At 49.5% G+C, this 24,463-nt stretch overlaps 1 protein-coding gene across 1 annotated transcript in view; it reads left to right on the top strand.

The window, feature by feature from the left end:
* OGA (O-GlcNAcase) overlaps positions 1–24,463 on the top strand; it is a 314,455-nt gene that overhangs the window by 11,539 nt on the left and 278,453 nt on the right. The window contains exon 2 of the mRNA XM_030202855.1: positions 8,993–9,044. Within this exon, the coding sequence (XP_030058715.1) occupies positions 8,993–9,044 (52 nt within the window). The remainder of the gene's footprint in view (positions 1–8,992; positions 9,045–24,463) is intronic.

Raw genomic sequence — 24,463 nt, 5'->3', positions numbered from 1 at the left:
GCTTCTGGCCTTTCAAGTGACCCTGGAAGGATTGGCTGTCAGAGTGATGTCGGACAACACGACAGCAGTGGCCTATATAAATCGACAAGGCGGCACTCAGTGCAGAGCTCTAGCCGCACAGGCCGAACAAATTTGCCACTGGGCCGTGCTGCATCTACAGTTTCTGTCGGCAGCTCACGTTGCAGGTCAGAGCAATGTGCAAGCCGATTATCTAAGCAGGCATCAGATCGATCCAGCGGAGTGGGAACTTGCAGACGAAGTGTTCCTGCAGATATGTGCCAAGTGGGGCAAGCCCGTAATGGATTTAATGGCGACAAGCACCAATGCCAAAGTCCCGTGCTTCTTCAGCAGACGGAGAGATCCTCGCGCGGCGGGGTTGGATGCCTTGGCTCAACCCTGGCCTCCGGGCCTACTGTATGTGTTTACTCCGTGGCCCTTGATAGGGTGAGTGCTCCTGCGGATTCGGCTGCATCCAGGAGAAGTGGTTCTCATCGCCCCGGATTGGCCCAGGAGGCCTTGGTATGCGGACCTACAACAGATGCTCGTAGAGGATCCCCTTCAGGGAACTCTGGTTCCGGAGGATGCCGGCCGATTTGGTCTTATGGCCTGGCGATTGAGAGGCAGAGGCTATTCCAATAAAGTAATTACCACTCTTCTGCAAGCCCGCAAGCGCCACTTCCGTGGCTTATGCCAGGATTTGGCGCCAGTTTGAAGTCTGGTGTGCTTCCAGAGAGATCACACCCCTGCGGGCTCCTGTCTCGCCGATTCTGGACTTTTTGCAGGATGGTGTACAAAAAGGCTTGGCCTATAATTCCCTGCGGGTGCAAGTGGCAGCGTTGGCCTCCCTGCGTGGCAAGGTTGAAGGCGTGTCTTTAGCTGCTCATCCGGATGTGGCACGGTTTCTTAGAGGGGTGCTTCGGCTCCGTCCTCCCGTGTGTGCACCTTGTCCAGCTTGGAACCTGGGGCTAGTGCTTCGGCGTGCTTCAGAGAAAGATTTGACACTGAAGGCCGTCTTGTTAGTGGCCATTACTTCGGCGAGACGGGTGTCACAGCTCCAGGCGCTGTCCTGTAGAGACCCTTTTCGGCAGTTTTCAGAGTCCGGAGTCATGGTTCGGACCGTGCCTTCCTTCTTGCCTAAGGTGGTTTCAGCGTTTCACCTAAACCAACCTATTTTCTTGCCCTCCTTTGTCGAGGAGGAGTTTCCAGAATCTTTTGGGCAATTGCACCTTTTGGACGTGCGCAGGACTCTGCTGCAGTATCTGCGAGTTACTAACTCTTTCAGGACCTCTGATCATCTGTTTGTTTTGCTATCAGGTCCTCGCAGAGGGTCTCCAGCGTCTAAAGCCACTATTGCCCGCTGGTTTAAAGAATCTATCTTTTCAGCTTATTTGCTTGCCGGCCGGACTCCGCCTGATGCCTTTAAGGCGCATTCCACTAGAGGAATTTCCTCTTCTTGGGCTGAAACTGGAGCACTCTCTCTTTAAGAGATTTGTAGTGCAGCAACATGGGCTTCTAAGCTCTCTTTTGCCCGACATTACAGGCTGGATGTGGCTGCCAGGAGGGACGCACATTTTGGAGCGCAAGTGCTGGCGCGTGGTGTGGCTTGTTCCCACCTTATCTAGGGATTGCTTTGATACATCCCATCTGTAATGGCTGCATCTGCTTGTTGACAAATTAGGTTCTTACCGTGATAATTTCTTTCCTTTAGTCACAGCAGATGCAGCCATGATCCCTCCCTGTCTGATGATATCTGCTGTATATTTCAGGTTCTGTTCGTGTTTCCTGGAGATTTCGTTCTTGGGAGAAAGTCAGAAAACAGCCTTCAGGATTCTTGTTCAATTAAAGGAGGATGACTTAATTCCCTCCAGTTTCATGTTTTGGAGGATGAGTTTATTCCTTCCGGGAGGATGTTTATTCCCTCCATTCTGAGTTAATGCCCTTTGTTGTAGGGCCATCGTTCGCTGTGAGGAAAGCTCATGTTATTCCCATTGCGGTTTGCCATACTGCTTTGGAAGCTTCAAATACTGAAGAGAGGCAGTGGAGCAAGCTGGTATGAGGCACTGAAAAAAGTGTGCTCTCTATCTTCCTCTGCTGGTTGATGGACACAACCCATCTGTAATGGCTGCATCTGCTATGACTAAAGGAAAGAAAATTATCACGGTAAGAACCTAATTTTCCCATTCTTAAGGATTTGATTCTTAAAGTGGTGTTTTTAGTGTCCATGGCTTCAGCAAGGAGGGTTTCGGAGTTGCAAGCTCTTTCCTGCAGATCTCCATTTTTGGAAATTTCATCTTTCTGAATCGGTTATTCTTCCAGTTTTGGGATCTTACTCAGGCTCGGAGGAGCAGAGGAAGTTGCATACTTTGGATGTTAAGAGAGTGCTTAAACGCTATCTCGCAGTTACTGAGGAGTGGACTTTCGTCGCACGTCTTTTCGTTCTTGTTGCTGGTTCCCATAAGTGGTTGGCTGCTTCTAAGCCCACGTTATCTCGATGGATTAAGGAAATGATAGCTTCTTCTTACATTTTTGTGGGTAGAGCGGTCCCAGACAGTGTTAAAGCTCACTCCACGAGGGGGCAGGCGCGTCTTGGGCGGAGTGTTTCTTGGTACCTCAAGCAGATATTTGTAAGGAAGCAACGTGGTCTTCTCTTCATTCTTTTTCTAAACATTACAGGCTTGATGTACAGTGCCGGCTGGAGGGTGTGTTTGCGTCTCGAGTACACAGCGGGCTTGCTGGGGTCCCTCCCGTAGGACTACTGCTTTGTTACTTCCCATCAGTCCAATCCTGGTCTGGTCCGGAGGGATGCTAAGGAAGTAGAAGTTAGACCTTACCTGCTAATTTGCTTTCCTTTAATCCCTCTGGACTGGACCAGGCCCCTCCCATGTTATTGCAACTCTTCAGATTTTTTTCTTATAATTGGAAGTGTTAGTTCATTTAGCAGAGACGGAGTTGTTTTGTAAGTTTATAGTTAACATTTTTTTTTTTTTACTGTGTGTGTATGTGTATATATATATGTGTGTGTGTGTATATATATATAAAAGTGGGCCATACCACTTCTCTGGTGAGAGTTGCTGGTGAGCTCTAATACACGGCATGGCCGTTAGTAAAGCACATTTAATGAGTGCTTTGTGGCTGCTTTGATTTTTACGGTGGACAGAAGGGTGTTCTTTCTTTTCTGCTTTGTTAGTCAAATACTGAGGCTAGTGTCATATGCCCAGAGTTCTCATTGGCTCTCTAGTCTCAGAACTTTCTCAGTCTCCACCTGCTGGTAGGCATACACAACCCATCAGTCCAATCCTGGTCCGGTCCAGAGGGATTAAAGGAAAGCAAATTAGCAGGTAAGGTCTAATTTCTACTTTGGTTACACGGAGGCATATTTGTTGAGGATACTTCCAATATATCTTGTAGGTATTTCTTATGTGGCGTCAAAGCTAGTGATTTTGGGACATTCAATAATCTATGTGCTAAACACCGGTTATAGCTCTCTATTTGTTCTATTTTACAATATATTAATAGTTTATCTTTCACTAAAACATCCATTGTGAGTTTTACATTATTAACATCTTCTTGTGTCTGGAGAATTTGGTTTGCTGTTGCAAAAGAAAACAGGGAGGATGAGTCCCATCCTAGACTTAAGGGCCCTGAACAAATTCCTACTCTGAGAAAAGTTCAGGATGGTTTCCCTGGGCATCCTTCTTCCCATGATTCAGGAAAGCGATTGGCTATGCTCCCTGGATTTAAAGGATGCTTACACACACATCTCGATACTTCCAGCTCACAGGAAGTATCTTCGATTTCAGCTGGGAACGCAGCACTTTCAGTACCATGTGCTGCCCTTTGGTCTGGCGTCTACACCCAGAGTGTTTACAAAGTGTGTAGCAGTAGTTGCAGCATCGCTATGCAGACTGAGAGTGCATGTGTTTCCTTATCTCGATGATTGGCCAGTAACGAGCACCTCGGAGGAAGGTGCTCTGGAGTTCATGCGAATGACTATTCAGGTGCTAGAGCTACTGGGGTTCGTAATAAATTACTCCAAGTCCCATCTCAACTCTGTTCAAAAATTGGAGTTCATTGGAGCACTGCTGGACACGAAGACAGCTCGGGCTTATCTTCCAGAGACAAGGACAGACAACCTCCTGTCCCCGGTGTCCACAGTTTGAGCGTCTCAGCAGATCGCAGCTCAGCAGATGTTGAGACTCTTGGGGCACACGGCCTCTACAGTACATGTAACACCCATGGCACGTCTACATATGAGATCAGCTCAGTGGACCTGTAGGCGGATTTCCCAGATAATAAATTACCTGAAACAAGGTTTCCCAACAGAACTATCCGCAAGCAAAATATTCTGTTCTCTGTCTAGGAGAAGGGGGAAAACCTTGTCTATGGCCCTACATGCCACTATTTCGGTCAGAGAGAGAGCTGAGAAATCAGGCTGAGATATATATATTAGCTTTATTATGGATAATATAAAAAAAAGATATACAAAATAGAGATTTGGCAAAGCTTTGGCTGAACAAAAATACTGGCAGTAATTCTTACAACTATATTCTCACACTACACACATTTCTTACTGGTTGCTAGGTAAACTTGCACAACTGATTAGAATGCAATAACTATGTTACGAGGTAGTATGGTAATTAGCAGCTTCTTTCCCGACCAAGGTTATGACTAACACCAGCCTTATGCTCAGGTAATCACCACTCACTAACCCAGAATAATAGGAGATAGATCACTGTGTCTCTCTCACCAGGCAGGCTGACCTCCGGGGACGGGGACGCCTCTCAGGAGTAGCACAGGTTACTTCCCAGACTCAAGCTGAGATATCAGCGAGTCTTCGTCAGAGCCACGACAGGCACTCTGCAGCAGTCAGCAAAGGCACAGGTCACACCTTGTAGGTAGCTGAATCACACGGTACTCTTCCAGATACACAGTTACTACTACTACTACTTAACATTTCTATAGCGCTGCTAGGGTTACGCAGCGCTGTACAATTTAACATAAAAGGACAGGCCCTGCTCAAAGAGCTTACAATCTTCATCAGTTGGTGGACCTTCTTAGGTCACTGGTCTTCTTTCCACCTCCACCTTCTTCCAAGGATTCCGACTAACTAACTCCCCAACTCTTCCCGCTCTTCCAGCGCCTCTCGGTCAGGTGATACCAATTATCCTCTTGTACCATCCTGTGCATGGGCAAGAAGAGTTCTTGTTTTTTTTCTTTGTGACCTTGGAAATAGTAACTTCTGGTGCCATGCCTGCCTCCCTTCTCATCATCTCCGAGATAGAAGGGGAATAATTGGAGCACAGAGTGTCCTTGGCTTCAGCAAGCCTGTCGGTGATTTTCCACAAACTGAAGCTGACTCTGACACAGAGATGTGCAGGTCAGAGGTTTGCAGCAGCCATCTTCTAGTAACAAGATGTCATAGGCTTGTATAGGCCAAGACCAGCAAGGGATACACAGGGACATACCCCTACAGACCCTAGCTTCCCAATGGTATCAAGCTACAGGGAATCTGGAGGATGTGATCCAACTGTCCACCGGTTTTCAAAATTCTCTTCAGTGGTGGACAATCCGGGCCAGTTTGACCATGGGACGACCATTCCAAATTCCTCAGACACAAAAAGTTCTGACGACGGATGCATCCCTCCTAAGGTGGGGAGCTCATGTAGATGGGCTTCACACTCAAGGAGCCTGGTCCTTCCGGGAAACAGGTCTTCAGATCAACCTCCAGGAATTACGAGCGATCTGGAATGCTCTGAAGGCTTTCAGAGATCGGCTGTCCAACCAAATCATCTTGATTCAAACAATCAGGTTGCGATGTAGTACACCAGCAAGCAAAGGGCCCCGGATCTCGCCCTCTGTGTCAGGAAGCTGTTCAGATGTGGCTTTGAGCACGCCGTCAGGGCATGTTTCTCCAAGCCACTTTTCTGGCAGGTGTAAACAGTCTGGCCGACAGGCTGAGCAGGATAATGCAACTTCACGAGTGGTCTCTGAATATGGCCATAGCCCGCAAGATCTTCCTTGCGTGGGGCACCCCCCTCAGTGGATCTTTTTGCCACTCAAATCAATTACAAGGTCCCTCAGTTCTGTTCCAGTCTTCAGGCCCACGACAGAATAGCGTCAGACGCCTTTCTCCTTCATTGGGGAACAGGCCTTCTGTATGCGTATCCTCCAATACCTCTAGTAGGGAAGACTTTGCTGAAACTCAAGCAAGATCGCAGAACCATGATCCTGATTACACCCTTCTGGCCGCATCAGATTTGGTTCCCTCCTCTTCTGGAGTTGTCCTTTGAGGAACTGTAGAGATTGGAGTATTTTCCAACCCTCATCACTCAGAACGAGGGGTCACTTCTACCTGCTGGTAGAGGGACATAACTCACAAGTCTCTGGATTGATCTGTTGGGACTAATGGAAAGAAAATTGTCAGGTAAGGACTAATTTTCCCTTGTCCCAGGTATAAAGAAATTACTGTATATAATATGTAAACCGCTTTGAATGTAGTTGTAAAAACTACTACTACTACTATTTAGCATTTCTATAGCGCTACAAGGCATACGCAGCGCTGCACAAACATAGAAAAAAGACAGTCCCTGCTCAAAGAGCTTACAATCTAATAGACAAAAAAATAAATAAAGTAAGCAAATCAAATCAAACCACAGAAAGGCGGTATATCAAGCCCTGCCCCCTTTCTTTGGAACTTTTTCATGCTTGAAATCCGTTCAGAATCCTAATTTAGGAATTTTAAATCAAAATTGAAGACCTGGTTGGTCATTAATGCTTTTTCTCTAAAGTAATCCTCGCAGTGATTCATAGCTACTGTCCTTCTTTTTCCCCAAATTAGTTTCTCTCCTGCCCTTCTCCCCTTTTTGTGTGTGCTCCTTCCCCCCCCCCCCTCCTTTTTTTTCTGTATGTGTATTGTTGCTTTCCTATCATATTTTGTAGTTCTTTTCCTTTTCTGAAATGTGTTTTAGCATTGTAAACAGCCAAATGCTTAATGCTGCCAGTCCTGGCGGTATAGAAAATCTTAATAAACTAATTAACTAATTGACACGTATGTTCGCTTTCAACACTCCCCCACTATATTTTTTCTTCGGTTATATTAGAATTTGTACAAATTCTTATGAACTTGAATCAGGATCTTCCAATATACTTAGCCTTGGGAACTCCGATGTAACATGGCTCAGGTTCTGCTAAACTTTTGTTATTTAATCCAGTTTCTGCTGTAATCATGCTGACTTCATCAGAACTGATACCAAGTAGCTTGCTGGAAGATAGTGAGTCCATGATATCCAGTTCTTGTTGAATGGATTCTAAATCTGTGCTCCTCAGGGTTTTTTTTTTTTTTTTTTTTGTGGCTGTGACCCCATAGCAGCCAAATGTATGGGCCCCCCTCCCTGGAGGTGCAGAGTAACGATGCACCTATAAAAAGGCCACCCATGGCACGATCCTAAACACTGGTTTTGTGAAACTATTTGGGGTCCCAACCTTCATTTTTGAAAGCTCTGTTCTAAATACTGATTTGCAGTTTTATTGTTGATTTGACAATAATACTTAACTCATTCAGTTGTTCTTTATGAACCTTACAAGACCAATTTTTTCAGCACCTGCTGTGTTAGCAAACCTTATCAAGGATCAAACTCGCATTTTTTTCTGTAACTTGTAGATCAGTTTTGTTTACCTCTAGTTAGGGTTACCATATGTCTGGATTTACCCAGACATGTCCTCTTTTTGAGGACATGTTCGGGCGTCCGGACGGGTTTTGCCTGTCCGCCCGTTTGTCCGGTGGGCCTATCCTTCCCTTACTTACTATCTACTGCCCTGGTGGTCTAGTGATTTCTTTGGGGCAGGAAAGAGACCCTCTTTCCTGCCCAAAGCACTGCCTTTGCCCTGATCCTGTTGCTGTGACCATCTCGGGATTCAAAATGGCGACAGAGAGTTGAAGCAGCCTCGCGAGACTTCAATTCTCTGTGGCCATTTTGATTCCCGAGATGGTCACAGCAACAGGATGCAGGGTAAGGACAGAGCTCCGGGCGGGAAAGAGGGGGCTCTTTCCTGCCCCGAAGAGGTAGTAGTAGTAGTAAGGGAAGGTGACGGGGGGGGGGGGGGGCAGGGGAGGGGAATATGTGACGGGCGGGGTAAGGATGTGAAAAGTGGGGTGGGGCAGGACATGTCATCTGCATATTTGTCTCTTGTGTCAACCCCTGATTTTACCAGTCAGTTCCTCTCTTTACCAGATTAGTTCAAATTGGACTGATTTGCTTTCCTGTCTTCTCCCAGCTGGTGCAGCAGGGAAATCATTCAGTGTTTGCTCTGTTTCCGGCAACAGTAAGGATGACAAAATGTTGGTCTTTCAGTAATGCAAGAGTAGCGTCTAGATCTTAAATGCCTCTTAAATCAGAGGTATCGCTAATCTAGCAAGTTGTATTTTTAGCTCTGCTAAAATATTGAAAGGAGCAGGTGGGGCATTTAGGGAAAGCACTCTAAAGGGTTTTTCCTGGTTGGGGGGTTGAGGGTAGCAAGAGCACGCATCAGAGTTATGCAGCATGCAAAACTTTTTCAGAATTTTTGTACAGAAGTGCCCAAGAGTAAAGATTGATCCTTGTATGCTAACCGTTTTCAGGTTCTGATTATATAAACTGGGAGTTACTTTGTACAGTTCCCATTTTTTACCCTAGTGTAGGGTTTCAATTGTGTATACTTTCTAGTTAAAAGCACCACTCTACAGTCTTCTGACATTTATGTTGCATATGTAACTAAAACTCTTTGCTTTCATTCTTGAGTTTGATCTGTGTTCAGACATTTCCTACATTTATTCTTTCCTTTTGTTTTTTTGTTGGCCTATGGAGTGCTTTAGGAGAAAAAGAAAAGCTGCATGATCTTATTTGGCTGTGACATTTTATTCTTTTTTTAAAATGTGTAGTTTAATTGTTTGAAAGAAAAGACCCTAGTATTTTATTTTAATCTAATGTGTCAACTTCAATCTTACTTTCCACAGGATTTTATGGAAGACCCTGGGTTATGGAGCAAAGGAAAGAACTTTTCAGGAGGTAAATACAGTTTCTATTTTATTATAACTTGATTTTTATTTAAATAAATTTTATAGTTTAGGATGTTAATGCTATATTCCTTAGTGTCCCTCCGGACCAGCCCAAAAAGTTACTGATGGGTTGTGCAGACTGAGAATTCTGGCTCTCGTGAGAACCAATAAAGAGCCCTGGGTTGCTAGAGGAAGATTCAGTATTCTCAGTCTCCAGCAGGTGGAAGGTTGTGAGCCCTTTAGTACTACTACTATCTTCCCTTTCTTTTCTTTCTGAGCTTTGTCATCTTTAAAAAAAAAAAAAAATTAGTTGTTAGTTTTGTATTTCCTCTTTTCTTCTGTGCACCGGCGTTCTTATTTGTACTGAGAGGCTGAGACCCGCAGGCCACTCCTAGTAGAATAGATGCATTGGTCTTGCGCAAGTTCAAGACGGTCTTCAGTGGGTCTGGTTGTGTGCTTTGGCAAAGGTGTTGTGGCAATGTGCTTATACAGGACTTTAGAGAACTAGTTTGACTCTTCGACGTGAGGTGGCTGTATTTCTTTCAAATGCTGTGTGATTTCCTTAATGCAAAACTCTTAGAGCAAAATAATGCACCTGAAGGTAGCTTTGGCTAAGGGATAGGGTGGGATGAGGTGGAAGCTAAAGACAAGGGCAGTGTTTCCCAGGCCTGGTCCTGGAGGCATGCTAGCCGGTCGGATTTTCAGGATATCCACAATGAATATTCATAAAGGAATCCTGTGCAGAAGGAATAGATCCTCAGGAGCTTAGTCGAGATTGGGAGGCGGGGATAGTGGTTGGGAGGCTGGGATAGTGCTGGGCAGACTTATACAGTCTGTGCCAGAGCCGGTGGTGGGAGGTGGGGCTGGTGGTTGGGAGGCGGGGATAGTGCTGGGCAGACTTATACGGTCTGTGCCAGAGCCGGTGGTGGGAGGCGGGGCTGGTGGTTGGGAGGCGGGGATAGTGCTGGGCAGACTTATACGGTTTGTGCCAGAGCCGGTGGTTGGGAGGCGGGGCTGGTGTTTGGAAGGCGGAGATAGTGCAGGGCAGACTTATACGGTCTGTGCCCTGAAGAGCACAGGTACAAATCAAAGTAGGGTATACACAAAAACTAGCACATATGAGTTGTCTTGTTGGGCAGACTGGATGGACCGTGTAGGTCTTCTTCTGCCGTCATCTACTATTTTACTATGTTAGTCTGTAACCATATCTCCGGAACTATGTAAGCCACATTGAGCCTACAAATAGGTGGGAAAATGTGGCATACAAATGTAACAAACAAATACATTTGTCCTTCAAATGCATAGAGCCTTTCTCTTGCACAAGTCAGGCTCCTCTTCAGCTCCCTCTGATTTGTCAGCAAAGCCTCTGTCTTCTCTTGAGAGGCCCAGGGTCTCCTGGGATTTGGAGGAAGGGAATGCTTCTGATACAGATTGAGAAATGCCCTACCTCAAAGAAGATGTTGACATTGCCGATACAGAACATTCTGAGGACACCGCTCCTGTAGATCCAGTTGATGATATGATCCTCCCTGGAGAAGGTCCTTAACTGGTGAGAATTTTCCATAAAGAAGATTTATGCTCATATATGTGGTCTCTTCTACCTTGCATTTTGAGGAGGAAACTATGGCCGTGGAGGGGCGTAAAGTTGATCTTCTGGTCAAAGACATTAGAAAGGCAGGCAAAATATTGCCAATGCATCAGGACATTAGGGATATTGTCCAGTCACAGTGGGATGTGCCATATTCTCCTTTCAGACTTTCGAGATCCGTGGTTCGTCTCTATCCAGTTCCCTATCAGGATAAATCTCTTCTCATTCCTTCAGTTTTTGATGCAATCGTCTCAGCGGTTACCAAGGAAACTACGGTCTCTGTAGATGGAGGCAGGGCTCTGAAAGATGTCCATTATCAGCATATGGAGACTCTAGTTTTGATGTTTCCGCTCTAGCGGTACAAGCAGCCATCTGTGGATCTTTAGTGGCCAGGGCTTTTTTTTTTTTGCTGGTCTGAAAGAGTTTGAGATAGGACTTTGGATGACTTCTCTTTAATAGATGATGAGGTGGCTCTGCTTTCATGGTTTTGTGTCGCTACATGTCGATCGCTTTGGCTTCAAGGTTGGTCAGTTGATGCAGCTTCTAAGTTTTTAAGCTTAGTAAGTTCCTCCTTTGAGGACTGTTTCTTTTTGGTGATGAGCTTGATAAATTGGTTAAGAATCTGGGAAATACTAAGGTTTCTCAACTGCCTGAGTATCGTCCTAGGTCGTCTAGTCAGTCTTCTTTCTAGTTGGGGATGTGGCAGAGATTTTCATCGGTTCAGACCGGGCAAGGTAGCTACTTTTCAGAGATTTCAGTCCTTTCAAGGTACCCGGCATGGAGGCAGAGATGTGGCATGAAAAGTTGCTGCTAATTGGGTTTCTGACAGGTACTTGTGACCTGATGGCCACTGTTTGGAAAACAGGATCCTGGGCTAGATGGACCATTGGTCTGACCCAGTATGGCTGCTGTTATGTTTTATGTTCCTTTCAGATCTCCTGTGCATCCTTTCCAATGATGGTCTTTGTGCCCAACCTTCAGTTCCTGTGAGAGCTGGCTTAGCTCAGTTTAACTCCGATCAGAGGGTTCTCAAGGTTATTCGCGACTGGTACGCCTTACAGTTTGCGCAGAAGCTGCCAGATGCTTTCCTGGAGTCTCCCTGTTCTCGTCTCAAGGCGAGAGCGGTCAGGGATACCCTAGAGAGGCTTCTTGACTTACAGGAGGCTGTCTGTGCAGTTCCTCCCATGGAGATCAGAATGAGTCGCTATTCCATTTACTTTGTCGTCCCGAAAAGAGAGAGGTCTTTTCGACTGATTATTTATTATTATTATTTATTATTATTTTTTTTAAGTAATCTGAAGGCAGTCAACCAGGCGCTCAAGGCCACCAGTTTTCATGTAGAAACTCTTTGGTCAGTAACCTTTTGGTCAGGCTCTAAATTTAACAGAGGCCTATCCTGTCATCCTGATTTGGCTGTTGCACCAGCAATTTTTTTCACTTTGTAGTTTTAGGCAAGCATTATCAGTTTCGTTCTCTGCCTTTCGGCCTTGCTATGGCTCCTCGTACCTTTTATATGAAGGTCATGGTGGTCATGGCGGCAGCGGCTCTCAGAAAAGAGGACATTCTAGTTCATCTTTACCTGGACGGTTGGTTAATCAGAGTAAAGTTTATGTCAGGGGAGTCTGCAGGCCATGGATCAAGCAGTCCAATTTCTTCAATCTCTTGGATGGGTGGTAAAGTGCCGCCTCAAGACTCTCAACCGTCTCAGTCTCCTTCGATACGCTGCAAGGACGAGTGTTTCTGCCATGCAGTGCTTTTTTTGCGCCGGTACAGTGTACCGGCACTTTTTTTTTTTGTGTGGTCCGGCTCACCTGCCCGCTCCCTTCCGTTCGTGCGCCCAGCCATGCTCCCTTCATTGCAAAACATTTGTTTCCATATCATCATGCTGATCAATCCATAGACTGGTGGGTTGTGTCCATCTACCAGCAGGTGGAGATAGAGAGCAAACTTTTGCCTCCCTATATGTGGTCATGTGCTGCCGGAAACTCCTCAGTATGTTCTCTGTCTCAGCAGGTGGTGGTCACACACAGCAGCAGCTCTGGCTAGGTCTCCAAGCCTAATTTTTAGGTTTTGTTGAGTACCTGGGGTTGAGGGCTCTTCTTGAGCAAGTGCAAACCTGGTGGCGCCAGGTCCCTCCTTTTCTCCCCCCTCCCGCTGGCTCCGTTAACAAAAAAAAAAAAATAAATAAATTTTTGGACGTCCTTAAAGGCGTTTATTTCGACGTTTATTTAAACGTTTATTGCAGCTACTCACTGGGACACCAGGTCGTTACAGCTCGGAGCGTGAAGCAGGTAATTTTTACCTTTTTTATAGCGGGCAGGGGGTTCCCCGATTGATCTCCACGTGGCCTATGGCGTCGCAGGGCGAGGGCGCGAAGAATCGCTCCCCGGACCGCGTGTGCGCTACTAGCGGGGATGCGGGGGTATTAAAGCCTGATTCGTCCTTGTTGGGTGTCAGTTCGGAGGCCGGTCAGTGTCCCGGGTCTTCCTCCGGTGTGGCGGTTTTTCCCGCCATAAACGCCCATCCCCCGCTCCTCGCCTCCGCCATCTTGGCCGGCCACTCTGCTCGGATGGCTTCTTCTTGGGTCCCCCTTGAGCTGGGAGACGTTCATGCCATGGACGCCCTTGATTTGGGCGACGGCAAAAAAGCGGCTAAAGTTAAGCGCCGTTCTTCCCGCGCGGCTCCTTCGCGGAGTTTCGCGCCGGACGCCATCTTGGATGCGCAGCATGTTTCTCCCCCGCTCTTGCGAGCGCCGGTTGAGGGTGTGTCTGGGGCTGTGGCCCAGACTGCTGAAATGCACAGTCTGGGGGGTTTCTCCCCCGAGTTTATTTTGCTGCTGCATCAGGCCTTCCTTATGCAGAACGCTGCCCCTTCTCCTTTATCCGATAAAGGGGTTGAGGCCCCCGGAAGTAAACACCCTCGGGTGGATTCCCAGGCCTTAGAGGACGCTGTTTCCTCTGATGTAGATGAGGGCAGCGTATCTGAGTTCTCCCAACGGTCCTTTGGGATTCCTTGGAGGAGACGGATTCCCGCTCGGATGGAGCGGATGACCCCTCTGCAGCACGGATCTTTCGCTCAGAGGATTTGCCCAACCTATTAATACAGGCCATGAGCATTTTAAAGATTTCCTCTCCGGAGGACGTCTCTCCCTCAGCCCCTGTTGGCTCCGCCATTATGCTGGGGACGAAGCGCCCGCCTAGAACCTTCCACGTGCATGATGCCATGCACACCTTAATTTCGGCTCAATGGGATGTCCCGGAAGCGAGCCTCAAAGTGGCTAGGGCTATGTCCCGCCTCTATCCTTTGCCTGAAGGTGAACGTGAGGCCTTTCTTTGGCCTACCGTGGATTCTTTAATCACTGCGGTGACTAAGAAAACGGCGTTGCCGGTGGAAGGTGGCACGGCCCTAAAGGACGCCCAAGACAGAAGATTGGAGGCGGCCTTAAGGTCGTCCTTCGAGGCGGCTGCCTTAAGTTTGCAGGCCTCAGTTTGTGGTTCCTACGTGGCCAGGGCGTGCCTGACGATTGTGCAGCGGGCTTCCCCCTCGGATCCTTCCTTGAGGGCTGACTGGCCGGCCCTGGAATCGGGCTTGGCTTATTTGGCAGACTTACTGTATGATGTCTTGAGAGCCTCGGCTAAAGGCATGGCTCAGACAGTCTCTGCGCGGCTTTGGCTGAAACATTGGTCTGCGGACCACGCCTCTAAGTCCCGCCTGGCTAAGTTGCCTTTTAAAGGCAAGCTGCTCTTTGGGGTCGAGCTGGACAAAATCGTGACCGATCTCGGCACGTCTAAGGGCAAGAGGTTACCAGAGGTCAGGGCTCGGGCCAGTGCTCGCCCAGGTATCTCCAGAGGACGGTTTCAGGAAGCCCGTCGGTACCGCCCGGGCAAGTCGGGCTCCTCTGCCCCCTCTTCCTTCAAAAGGAACTTCTCCCCCAAGCAGCATTCCTTTCGCAGAGACCGCCGTCCCGGAGGTGTGCCCTCCGGTCCTTCCCCAGGGTCTCGTACCCAATGACGGGGTCTTGGTCCATGGCCCAGTGCAGATTGGAGGACGCCTGTCCTCGTTTCTGGGCGAGTGGACCAGAGTAACTTCAGACGCTTGGGTGCTAGAAGTCATCAGAGACGGCTACAAGCTAGAGTTCTGCCGACCCTTAAAAGACGGGTTTGTACTCTCTCCCTGCAAGTCTCCGGTCAAAGCTGTGGCAGTGCAGCAGACCTTGGACAATCTGATCCGCCTGGGTGCGGTCGTTCCGGTGCCAGAAAATCAGCTTGGCAAGGGACGTTACTCCATTTACTTTGTGGTACCAAAGAAAGGAGGTTCTGTACGGCCTATCCTCGACCTCAAAGGGGTCAATCGGGCCTTGAAAGTTCGGCACTTTCGCATGGAGACCCTCCGCTCTGTTATAGCGGCAGTGAAAGCAGGAGAGTTCCTGGCATCCTTGGACTTCAAGGAAGCGTACTTGCATATTCCCATCTGGCCTCCTCATCAACGCTTTCTGCGTTTTGCAGTACTGGGCTGACACTTCCAGTTCAGAGCCCTCCCGTTCGGGTTGGCTACTGCTCCGCGGACCTTCTCCAAAGTAATGGTGGTCATCGCGGCCTTCCTGAGGAAGGAAGGAGTACAAGTCCATCCTTATCTGGACGACTGGTTGATCCGAGCCCCCTCTTATGCAGAGTGCGGCAAAGCTGTGAACCGAGTGGTTGCTCTTTTGAGCTCCCTGGGGTGGATCATCAACTGGGAGAAAAGCCAGCTGTGCCCAACTCAGTCCCTGGAGTATCTGGGAGTTCGATTCGACACCCAAGTGGGCAGAGTGTTCCTGCCAGACAATCGGATTGTCAAGCTTCAGGCTCAGGTGGACCAGTTCCTAGTAGCCTCTCCTCTTCGGGCTTGGGACTATATGCAGCTGTTGGGCTCTATGACGGCCACGATGGAAGTAGTGCCCTGGGCCAGGGCTCATATGAGACCACTACAACACTCTCTGCTGCAGCGCTGGACTCCGATGTCGGAGGATTATGCTGTGCGCCTTCCCTTGGACCCAGCAGTGCGCAAGGCGCTGAGCTGGTGGACGCAGACGGACAAGTTGTCTGCAGGAATGCCTCTGGTGACCCCGGAGTGGATTGTCGTCTCGACGGACGCCTCTTTGTCGGGCTGGGGAGCCCACTGCTTGGGAAGGACAGCGCAGGGGCTTTGGTCTCCTGCAGAGGCAAAGTGGTCTATCAACCTCCTGGAACTCAGAGCCATTCGGTTGGTGCTTTTGGAGTTCATCCCGGTACTGGCGTTGAAGCCAGTACGGGTCCTGTCGGACAATGCCATGGCTGTGGCCTATGTCAACCGCCAGGGAGGTACCAAGAGCGCCCCTCTAGCCAAGGAGGCCATGGATCTATGCCAGTGGGCAGAAGCGAACCTGGAACAGCTGTCAGCGGCCCACATTGCCGGAGTCATGAATGTCAAGGCGGACTTTCTCAGTCGCCATACCTTGGAGCCCGGAGAGTGGCAGCTATCTGCTTAGGCGTTCTTGGACATCACGAAGCGCTGGGGCCAGCCGAGCCTAGATCTGATGGCGTCATCGGCCAATTGCCAAGTGCCGCGCTTTTTCAGCAGAGGACGGGACCCTCGATCCCTGGGAGTAGATGCTCTTCTCCAACAGTGGCCGACACAAGAGCTTCTCTATGTGTTCCCGCCCTGGCCCATGTTGGGCAGGGTGCTAGACCGGGTGGCAAAGCATCCGGGCCGGATAATCCTGGTGGGTCCGGACTGGCCCAGACGTCCCTGGTATGCGGACTTGATCAGGCTCTCAGTCGACGATCCTCTGCTGCTGCCAGTGGAGCAGGGCCTGTTACATCAGGGTCCCGTGGTGATGGAGGATCCCTCCCCCTTTGGTCTTACGGCCTGGCTATTGAGCGGCAGCGTCTGAGAAAGAAGGGCTTCTCAGACAAGGTCATCGCCACTATGCTGAGAGCGAGGAAGCGCTCTACTTCTACGGCTTACGCCAGGGTTTGGCGTACCTTTGCAGCGTGGTGTGAAGCAGGCTCACTTTCTCCCTTCACTGCTCCAATTTCTTCAGTGTTGGCGTTCCTGCAAGAAGGTCTGGAGAAAGGCCTGTCGCTCAGTTCCCTTAAAGTCCAGGTAGCGGCTCTGGCTTGCTTCAGGGGCCGCCTGAAGGGTGCTTCCCTGGCTTCACAGCCAGATGTGGTACGTTTCCTCAAGGGAGTTAATCACCTGCGCCCTCCTCTGCACTCAGTGGTGCCTGCGTGGAATCTCAACCTGGTGCTAAGAGCATTGCAGAAGCCGCCTTTTGAACACTTGTCGAGGGCATCTCTAAAAGACCTGACGTTGAAAGCAGTCTTTTTGGTGGCTATCACTTCAGCCAGAAGAGTTTCCGAGCTCCAGGCGCTCTCATGTCGAGAGCCCTTTCTGCAGTTCACTGAGGCAGGAGTGACTATTCGCACAGTGCCTTCCTTCCTGCCCAAGATTGTTTCTCGCTTCCATGTGAATCAGCAGCTCTGTCTCCCTTCCTTTCATAGGGAGGACTACCCAGAGGAATACTCTGCTCTCAAATATCTGGATGTGAGACGAGTCATCATCAGATACTTGGAAGTGACCAATGATTTCCGGAAATCGGATCATCTGTTTGTCCTGTTTGCAGGTCCTCGTAAGGGTCTGCAGGCTGCTAAGCCTACAGTGGCAAGATGGGTCAAGGAGGCCATTGCAGCGGCTTATGTGGCCGCGGGGAAGGTGCCGCCTATTCAGCTGAAGGCTCACTCCACTAGAGCTCAGGCGGCCTCGATGGCAGAGGCCGGGTCCGTCTCCTTGGAAGAGATATGCAAGGCGGCAACTTGGGCATCGGCCCATACGTTCTCCAAGCATTACCGCTTGACTGTGGCTGCACGGGCGGAAGCCCGGTTTGGAGCTTCAGTGTTGAGGTCAGGGATTTCAATGTCCCGCCCTGGGTGAGTACTGCTTCGGTACATCCCACCAGTCTATGGATTGATCAGCATGATGATATGGAAGGTAAAATTATGTAACATACCTGATAATTTTCTTTCCATTAATCATAGCTGATCAATCCATAGCCCCTCCCAGATATCTGTACTGTTTATATTCTGGTTGCATTTCAGGTTCAAGTTTAGTCTTCAGTTACTTCAGGAGGACTTCGTGTTCAAGTTTTTTCAATTGGATTCTTCAAGAGTTGAGACGGGTTTGTGTTACAGTGAGCTGCTGCATTCCTCTCCCCTCCGTTTTACGGGGCTGGATTGAGACTTAAAATTCTGCCGGCACTCCCTCCCGCTTCGTGCGGCTGTAGGGCAGCTTTGTACCCCTCCCGCTTCGGCGGTGTTAGGGTCAGTCAGCTCCTCCCGCAGTTGCGGTTGCAGGATAAGCCAGATCCCCCCGCATCGGCGGGGTGGTGTCCCTCCCCCGCTCCTCGGGGATGAGCTGGACGGATTCCCCTCCCCCACTTGTGTGGGGATGAGCTGGGTTAATTCCCCTCCCACGTTTCGGCGGTGGTGAGCTGGGCAGAGTGTCCCTTTGTGGGTGTAATTCTCTAAGTGCTGAGTCCTGCGGATGGAGCTTTGATATCGACATACTGGAGTTTCCTGCAGTACATGACCACATATAGGGAGGCAAAAGTTTGCTCTCTATCTCCACCTGCTGGTAGATGGACACAACCCACCAGTCTATGGATTGATCAGCTATGATTAATGGAAAGAAAATTATCAGGTATGATACATAATTTTACCTTCCTTGTCATCAAGCAGATGAAGCCATTACGTATGGGTTATGTCCATCAACCAGCAGGGGAGATAGAGAGCACTCAGACTTTCACAGTGCCCTCTTGGCCAGCTAGCTCCACTGCCTCTTCAGTATTCTCTATCTCCCTTAGCAGGGTGGCTGCAGCTTGTTCGAGCTCCAGAAAAATCTGCCGGGAGGTGGTTCCTGGCTTGCCAGTTGTTAACCGGGGTGTTGGAGGCTATAGCAGCTTCACTTTAAAGGCACATAGGTTAGCCCTTTCCCTGCCTTACCCATACCTCTGTGGATGTGGACATATTGCCTTGCTTTCCCTGTCCTTACCCACCAACAGTGGATGCAGGCATATAGGTTCGCCCTTTCCCTGCCTTTCCCACTCATCTGAGCCTCCGGAGTCTTCAATACCTCTGCTTTCCTCACAGCTTAAAAAAAAAGTCGCGTCGCGTTTTTAAACGCAGAGACGCTGGAACAGAGGTTTTTGACCTGATTTTCAGCAGAATCGTAGTTGCACACTAGATCCTTTGAGGTAAGAGTGTTTTCCAACTCCTCAGGGGTGGGCCCACGATCGGGGCGATTTTGGCGCGAAACCGCCATTTTGGATTTTACCGCCGTTTTTCGGCGATGGCTGCGGACAATGTAAAGTGCTGTTCCACTTGTGGCAAGTGCAAATCAGCAGCAGGGCTCTGTAAATCGTGCTGTATTGGTGTAGGAGCCGGCCCGAGCATGGCGAGCGATGTTTCTTTCCGCTCTGAGCTGGCAGCGGGCGCCATTTTGCTTACACCGCATGGCGCGGCCTCCGTGGACACGGAGAGACCTGAGCCGGGTGGGGCACCTCGAGATGAGGTTATTTCAGGAGTGGCTAGCACCGGACAGGATTTGGGTGCCCAGGGTGAGATTTTCTCCCCGGATTTTGTGCTTTTGCTGCATAAAGCATACATGATGAAAAGAGCCCTTCCTCAAGGGTCGCCTGAGGCTCCTCTGATTGCCCTCCCCCCCGATGGATTCTGGCCTGGGACTGCCCACTGAGGCTTTTTTCCCGGATGCTTGGCCTAAAGATAAGCGCAGAAGGGTTAATTCCCCATCAGATTGTGGTGCCCCTCCCCCCCCCCCCCCCCCCCCCCCCCCCCCCCCCCCGTGGTCGGGGTGTGAGGATTCGGAGAGCTCTGACAGACGTTCTTGGTCTGAGGAACCAGAGTCAGGTGCGGATTTACCACAGGATCTGGATGATCCCTCCGCGATGAGGATTTTCCACCGTGATGAGCTGCCAGCACTTATTTCAGATACCCTGCAGGCCCTCTCGATTGAAGATCCTGACAGTGGCATGGCCTCCTCGGGTAATCCCAGGATGGCTAGTACCAAGAAAGCTGCTCGGGCCTTCCCTTTGCATGACTCCATCCTAGAGCTTGTTTCGGCTCAGTGGGCTGACCCCGAGGGACCTTTGAGAGTTTCCAGGGCTATGGGGCAGTTATACCCTCTGCGTGAGGGACATATGGCTCGTTTTCAAATGCCTACAGTGGATGCCCTAGTCACTGCGGTGACAAAGAGAACTACCCTCCCTGTTGAAGGAGGTGTTGCCCTGAAGGATGTTCAAGACCGTAGGCTGGAAACAGCATTGAAACGGTCCTTTGAAATTGCAGGTCTCACTGTTCGGGCGTCTGCATGCAGCTGTTATGCTGTGAGAGCCTGCCTAGCTTGGCTGCAACAGGCAGTGGCTCAGCCCGGAGATGGAGAGGAGCCCTTCTTGGATGTGGCTCCGCGGATGGAGGTGGCCTTGTCCTTTCTGGCTGATGCCCTTTATGACCTTGTCAGAGCTTCGGCTAAACAAATGGCAGTAGCAGTGGCGGCTCGCCGTCGTCTGTGGCTACGACACTGGGCAGCGGACATGGCCTCTAAGCAAAGGTTGGTGAAGTTGCCTTTTCAAGGACTTCTCCTATTTGGTGAGGAGTTAGAGAAAATTGTGAAAGGCCTGGGTGATCCAAAACCCCAGCGCTTGCCCGAAGATAGGCAGAGGCCTTCCTCTAAGGGCCAGGCGGTCCACTCCTCGTACAGACCTCGCTTCCGTGAAGCTAGAAGGTACCGCCCGGGGCGTTCTGCTGGGTTCACTTCTCGTGCCCGTGGTCAGCAGAGGAACTCCTTTCGCTCGGACAAGCGTTCCGCAGCCGGTGGCTCAAGACTAGGAGTTCAGGGGCGACCCTCTCAATGATGGTGCGCCGGCCCTCTCCTCGATGCCTGTCATCGGAGGACGGCTTTCCCTGCTATGACTAAAGGAAAGAAAATTACCAAGGTAAGAACCTAATTTTCCCTTACCCAAAGTCGCGGTGAACCGGCAGTAAAGGCAACAGGCAGGCTCGCCTCCTCGTCGCTCGCTTTCCTTCCCACTCAGCGCGTACTGCCCTCTGATGTAATTTTCTTTCAGCGAGGGTGGAACGCGCTGAGAGGGAAGGGAAGTGAGTGACGAGGAGGCAAGCCTGCCTGCTGCTTTCACTGCCGGTTTACCGCAACTTTGGTAAAGGTTTTGCAACGCAGGGAGCACGGCCGGGTGCACGAATGGAAGGGAGTGGGCAGGTGGAGGCTGGGGCGAGTCAGTGGACATGGAAGGGAGGGGGAGGATAGGGGGCAAAAGAGAATCGCTGGACATGGAGGGGAGAGAGGACAGGAGAATCACTGGACATGGATGGGAGGGGAGGACGGGAGAGAGGAGAATCATTCGGGACGTGCAGGGGAGAATCGCTGGACATGGATGAGAGGGGAGGGAAGGGGAGAGAGGAGAATTGCTGGACATGGATGGCAGGGGAGGACGGGATAGAGGAGAATCGCTGGACATGGGAGGGGAGGGCAGGAGAGAGAGGAGACATGCTGGACATGGATGGAAGGGAAGGAAGACAGAAAGGAGATGTACATGGGGAGGGCAGGGGAGAGGAGAAATGCTGGAAATGGATGGAGAGGAGAGCAGGAGATAGAGGAGAATTGCTGGGCATGGATGGATGGAGGAGTTGGGGAGAGAGGAGAAATGCTGGACTTGGATGGAGGAGAGGGGAGAGAGAATTATTGCTTTATATGGATACAGGGGAGGGAGGGGAGAGGAGAAGTGCTGGACATGGGATGGAGGGGAGGAAAGAAAAAAAAAAAAAGAAGATGCACATGGATGGAGATGAGGGAAAGAGAAGAGAAAAACTGCACATGGATGGAGAAAATAGGCAAAAGCTGGATCCACGTTATACCTCCTTCAGTCAATTCCACGGAGGAGGACCCAGCTTTTACTTATGGGTGCAGGGCAAGAAATGAAAAAGAAAGGAGGAAAGTAAAGAAATAAATGGAAAGGAAGCCCTGGAAACAGTTAAGAGAACAGATAGAGACTGGGACCAATATGGATAGAAAAACAAAGGTTGCCAGACAACAAAGGTAGAAAAAAATCATTTTATTTTCATTTTAGTGTTTGGAATATGTCCAATTTGAGAATTTACATCTGCTGTCTTATTTTGCACTGGGTATACTGGAGCAGTAACAGCTTACAGAAATTACTTATAATGAAAAAAAAAATCACACTTTTTTTCTCCTATACTAGTATAATATTTTCAATGATGTCTGTTTATATGCGCCATGGCTGTCACAAGGGGTGTGGCTAATGTGGGTGTGGCTATCATGGGGGCAGAGCCATATGTGGTCACCCCGCCCATAATGAGTACTGGCACCTTTTTTTTTCTACAAAAAAAGCACTGCTGCCACGGAACAGGATTGTCAAACTTCAGGATCAGATTTGTACTCTCCTGTGCAAATCAGTACCATTAGATTATCATCAGGTCTTAGGGTCCATGGCAGCGACAATAGCAGTGGTTCCTTGGGCCAGAGCACACATGAGACCTCCTACAGAAGTCCCTCCTGTACCGTTGGTCTCTGCAGACGGATTCTTTGAATGTCAGACTGCTACTCAGAACCCTGGAGCAAGGGAGTCTCCTTTGGTGTGCGGATGCAAATCTGACCAAGGGGAGTCCCTTTGGATCCGCCTCAGTGGATAATAGTAATTCCTTACTCTCAGCAGCAGATAAATCCAGGAACTGGTGGGTTGTATCCGCCTACCAGCAGGTGGAGATGGAGTACACTGAAGAGAAAGCAGTGACCCTGGATGTCCAGCTCTCTGTCACTTCAGATCTCTATCTCCAGCAGGTGGTGGACTGATTCCTTCCAGCTCCTGGATTCTTGGGGTGCTCCTGGGCTTCTTTGCCAGTCGAGCTTGGGGTCGTCTGGCTGAGGGTGCCGACCTTGAGGATATACTTGTGTCTACCCACTTTCTCCTAATTCTCTGTGATCTCTCCTTCTGGCTGGAAAAAAAAAAAAAAAAGATTCTCCTCACAACACTGCAGCTCACAACTGGCAAAAAAAAAACCAAAACAAAACAGCTCAGAGCTCTGCAAAGACCTGTTTGTTCTATTGGGAGAATCTGCAGGGGAGGCAGGGAGCGCCTTGGGGCTTCCCCTGAGAGTCACCGCCGCCTGTGGGTTTTTCTGGTGCAGCGCTGGCGAATGCCTTACTTTTCCCTGCTTTTTTCGCTGGGGTGTTGCTGTCGGTGGTGCGATTTGTTTTATGGCGGCGGAAGCAGTTAAGCGATGCTCCCACTGCGGCTCTCGATGCTCCGTTGCGGGTGCTTGTGTTCCATGCTGCACCGACACGGTTTTGGCTTCTGAAGGGCCTGTTGAGGCTGCGGGAGAGTCTTCCCGTGTGACGGACGATTTCGCCTGCGTTGCTGTGCCGGCGCCTGAGGCAGTTTCAGAGCCCACACGCAAGTGACGGCGGGGTAGGGACGAATTCGGGCACTATTAGGGCTGCTTTTGGCTCTTATTTAGATTTTTCCCCAGACTTTATTCTGCTTTTACACCAAGCCTATCTACCTAAACGGGAATTTCCTTCTGTGTCTTTCCCCCTTCCTCATTCTGGTTTAGAAGGCAGGGAGACCGCTGTTAGGCTGACTTTGGTTCCTCTCCTCCGCTGGAGGACCTCTCTGTGAAGCGCAGAGGCTTGGTCATTCAGTGGCCCAACTGATTCTTTTGCCGGCTTCCTGCTTTTAATATACTGAAAAAAAATTTTTGCTGTGTATTTTTTGCCTCTAATGCTATCTTTTTTCGTAATCCCTCTTGGCCTTCTTTATCTGCGCCTTGCATTTGCTTTGACACTCCTTATGCTACTTCTTGTTATTTTCAGACGTTTCCTTCTTCCATTTTCTGAAGGCGTTTCTTTTAGCCCTAATAGCTTCCTTCACCTCACTTTTCAACCAGGCTGGCTGTCTTTTGGACTTCCGTCTTTCTTTTCTAATTCGTGGAATATGTTTGGCCTGGGCCTCCAGGATGGTATTTTTGAACAGCGCCTATGCCTGTTGTACAGTTTTTACCCTCTCAGTTGCCCCCCCCCCCCCCCCAAGTTTTTTTTGTTTTGTTTTTTTAACCGTTCTTCTCATTTTATCATAGTCTCCTTTTTTAAGTTAAATGCTAACGTATTTGACTTTGTGTATAGTTACTTCAAGGTTGATATCAAAACTGATCAGGAAGGTAAATGAGTGCCTCCGGGTTCATCACTTTCGCATGGAGACCGTCTGATCAGTGATAGCGTCAGTTCAACCGGGGGAGTTTCTCACGGCTTTGGATTTGAAAGAGGCGTATCTACACATTCCCGTTTGGCCACCTCATCAGAAATTTCTTCGGTTTGCCGTGCTGTGCCGTCATTTTCAGTTTTGTGGTCTGCCTTTTGGTCTGGCTACGGCGCTCCGCACCTTTTCCAAGTTTGGTTGATTCAAGCAGATTCGGAATTGGACAGTCGAGTGGCCACATCTTGAGTGCTGGAATTCCTTCAATCCCTTGGTTGGGTAATCAATCTTCCCAAAAGCTGTCTTGTTCCTTCCCAGTCCATGGAATATCTGGGAGTGCTCTTCGATACGGCTCAGGGTTGGGTCTTCTTGCCAGAAAACAGGAGACTCAATCTGTTCTCAGGTTCACAACCGGTTGCATTCCTCTTGACCTTGAGCCTGGGATTATGTACAGGTTCTGAGTTCTATGACAGCCACTTTGGAGGTGGTTCCGTGGGCCAGGGCACACATGCAGAAGAAAAGA

Source organism: Microcaecilia unicolor, chromosome 5, assembly GCF_901765095.1.
Source record: "Microcaecilia unicolor chromosome 5, aMicUni1.1, whole genome shotgun sequence".
Lineage (NCBI taxonomy): Eukaryota > Metazoa > Chordata > Amphibia > Gymnophiona > Siphonopidae > Microcaecilia > Microcaecilia unicolor.
Note: the sequence above shows the minus strand (reverse complement) of the source record. Positions and strands in the feature narration are given on the sequence as shown.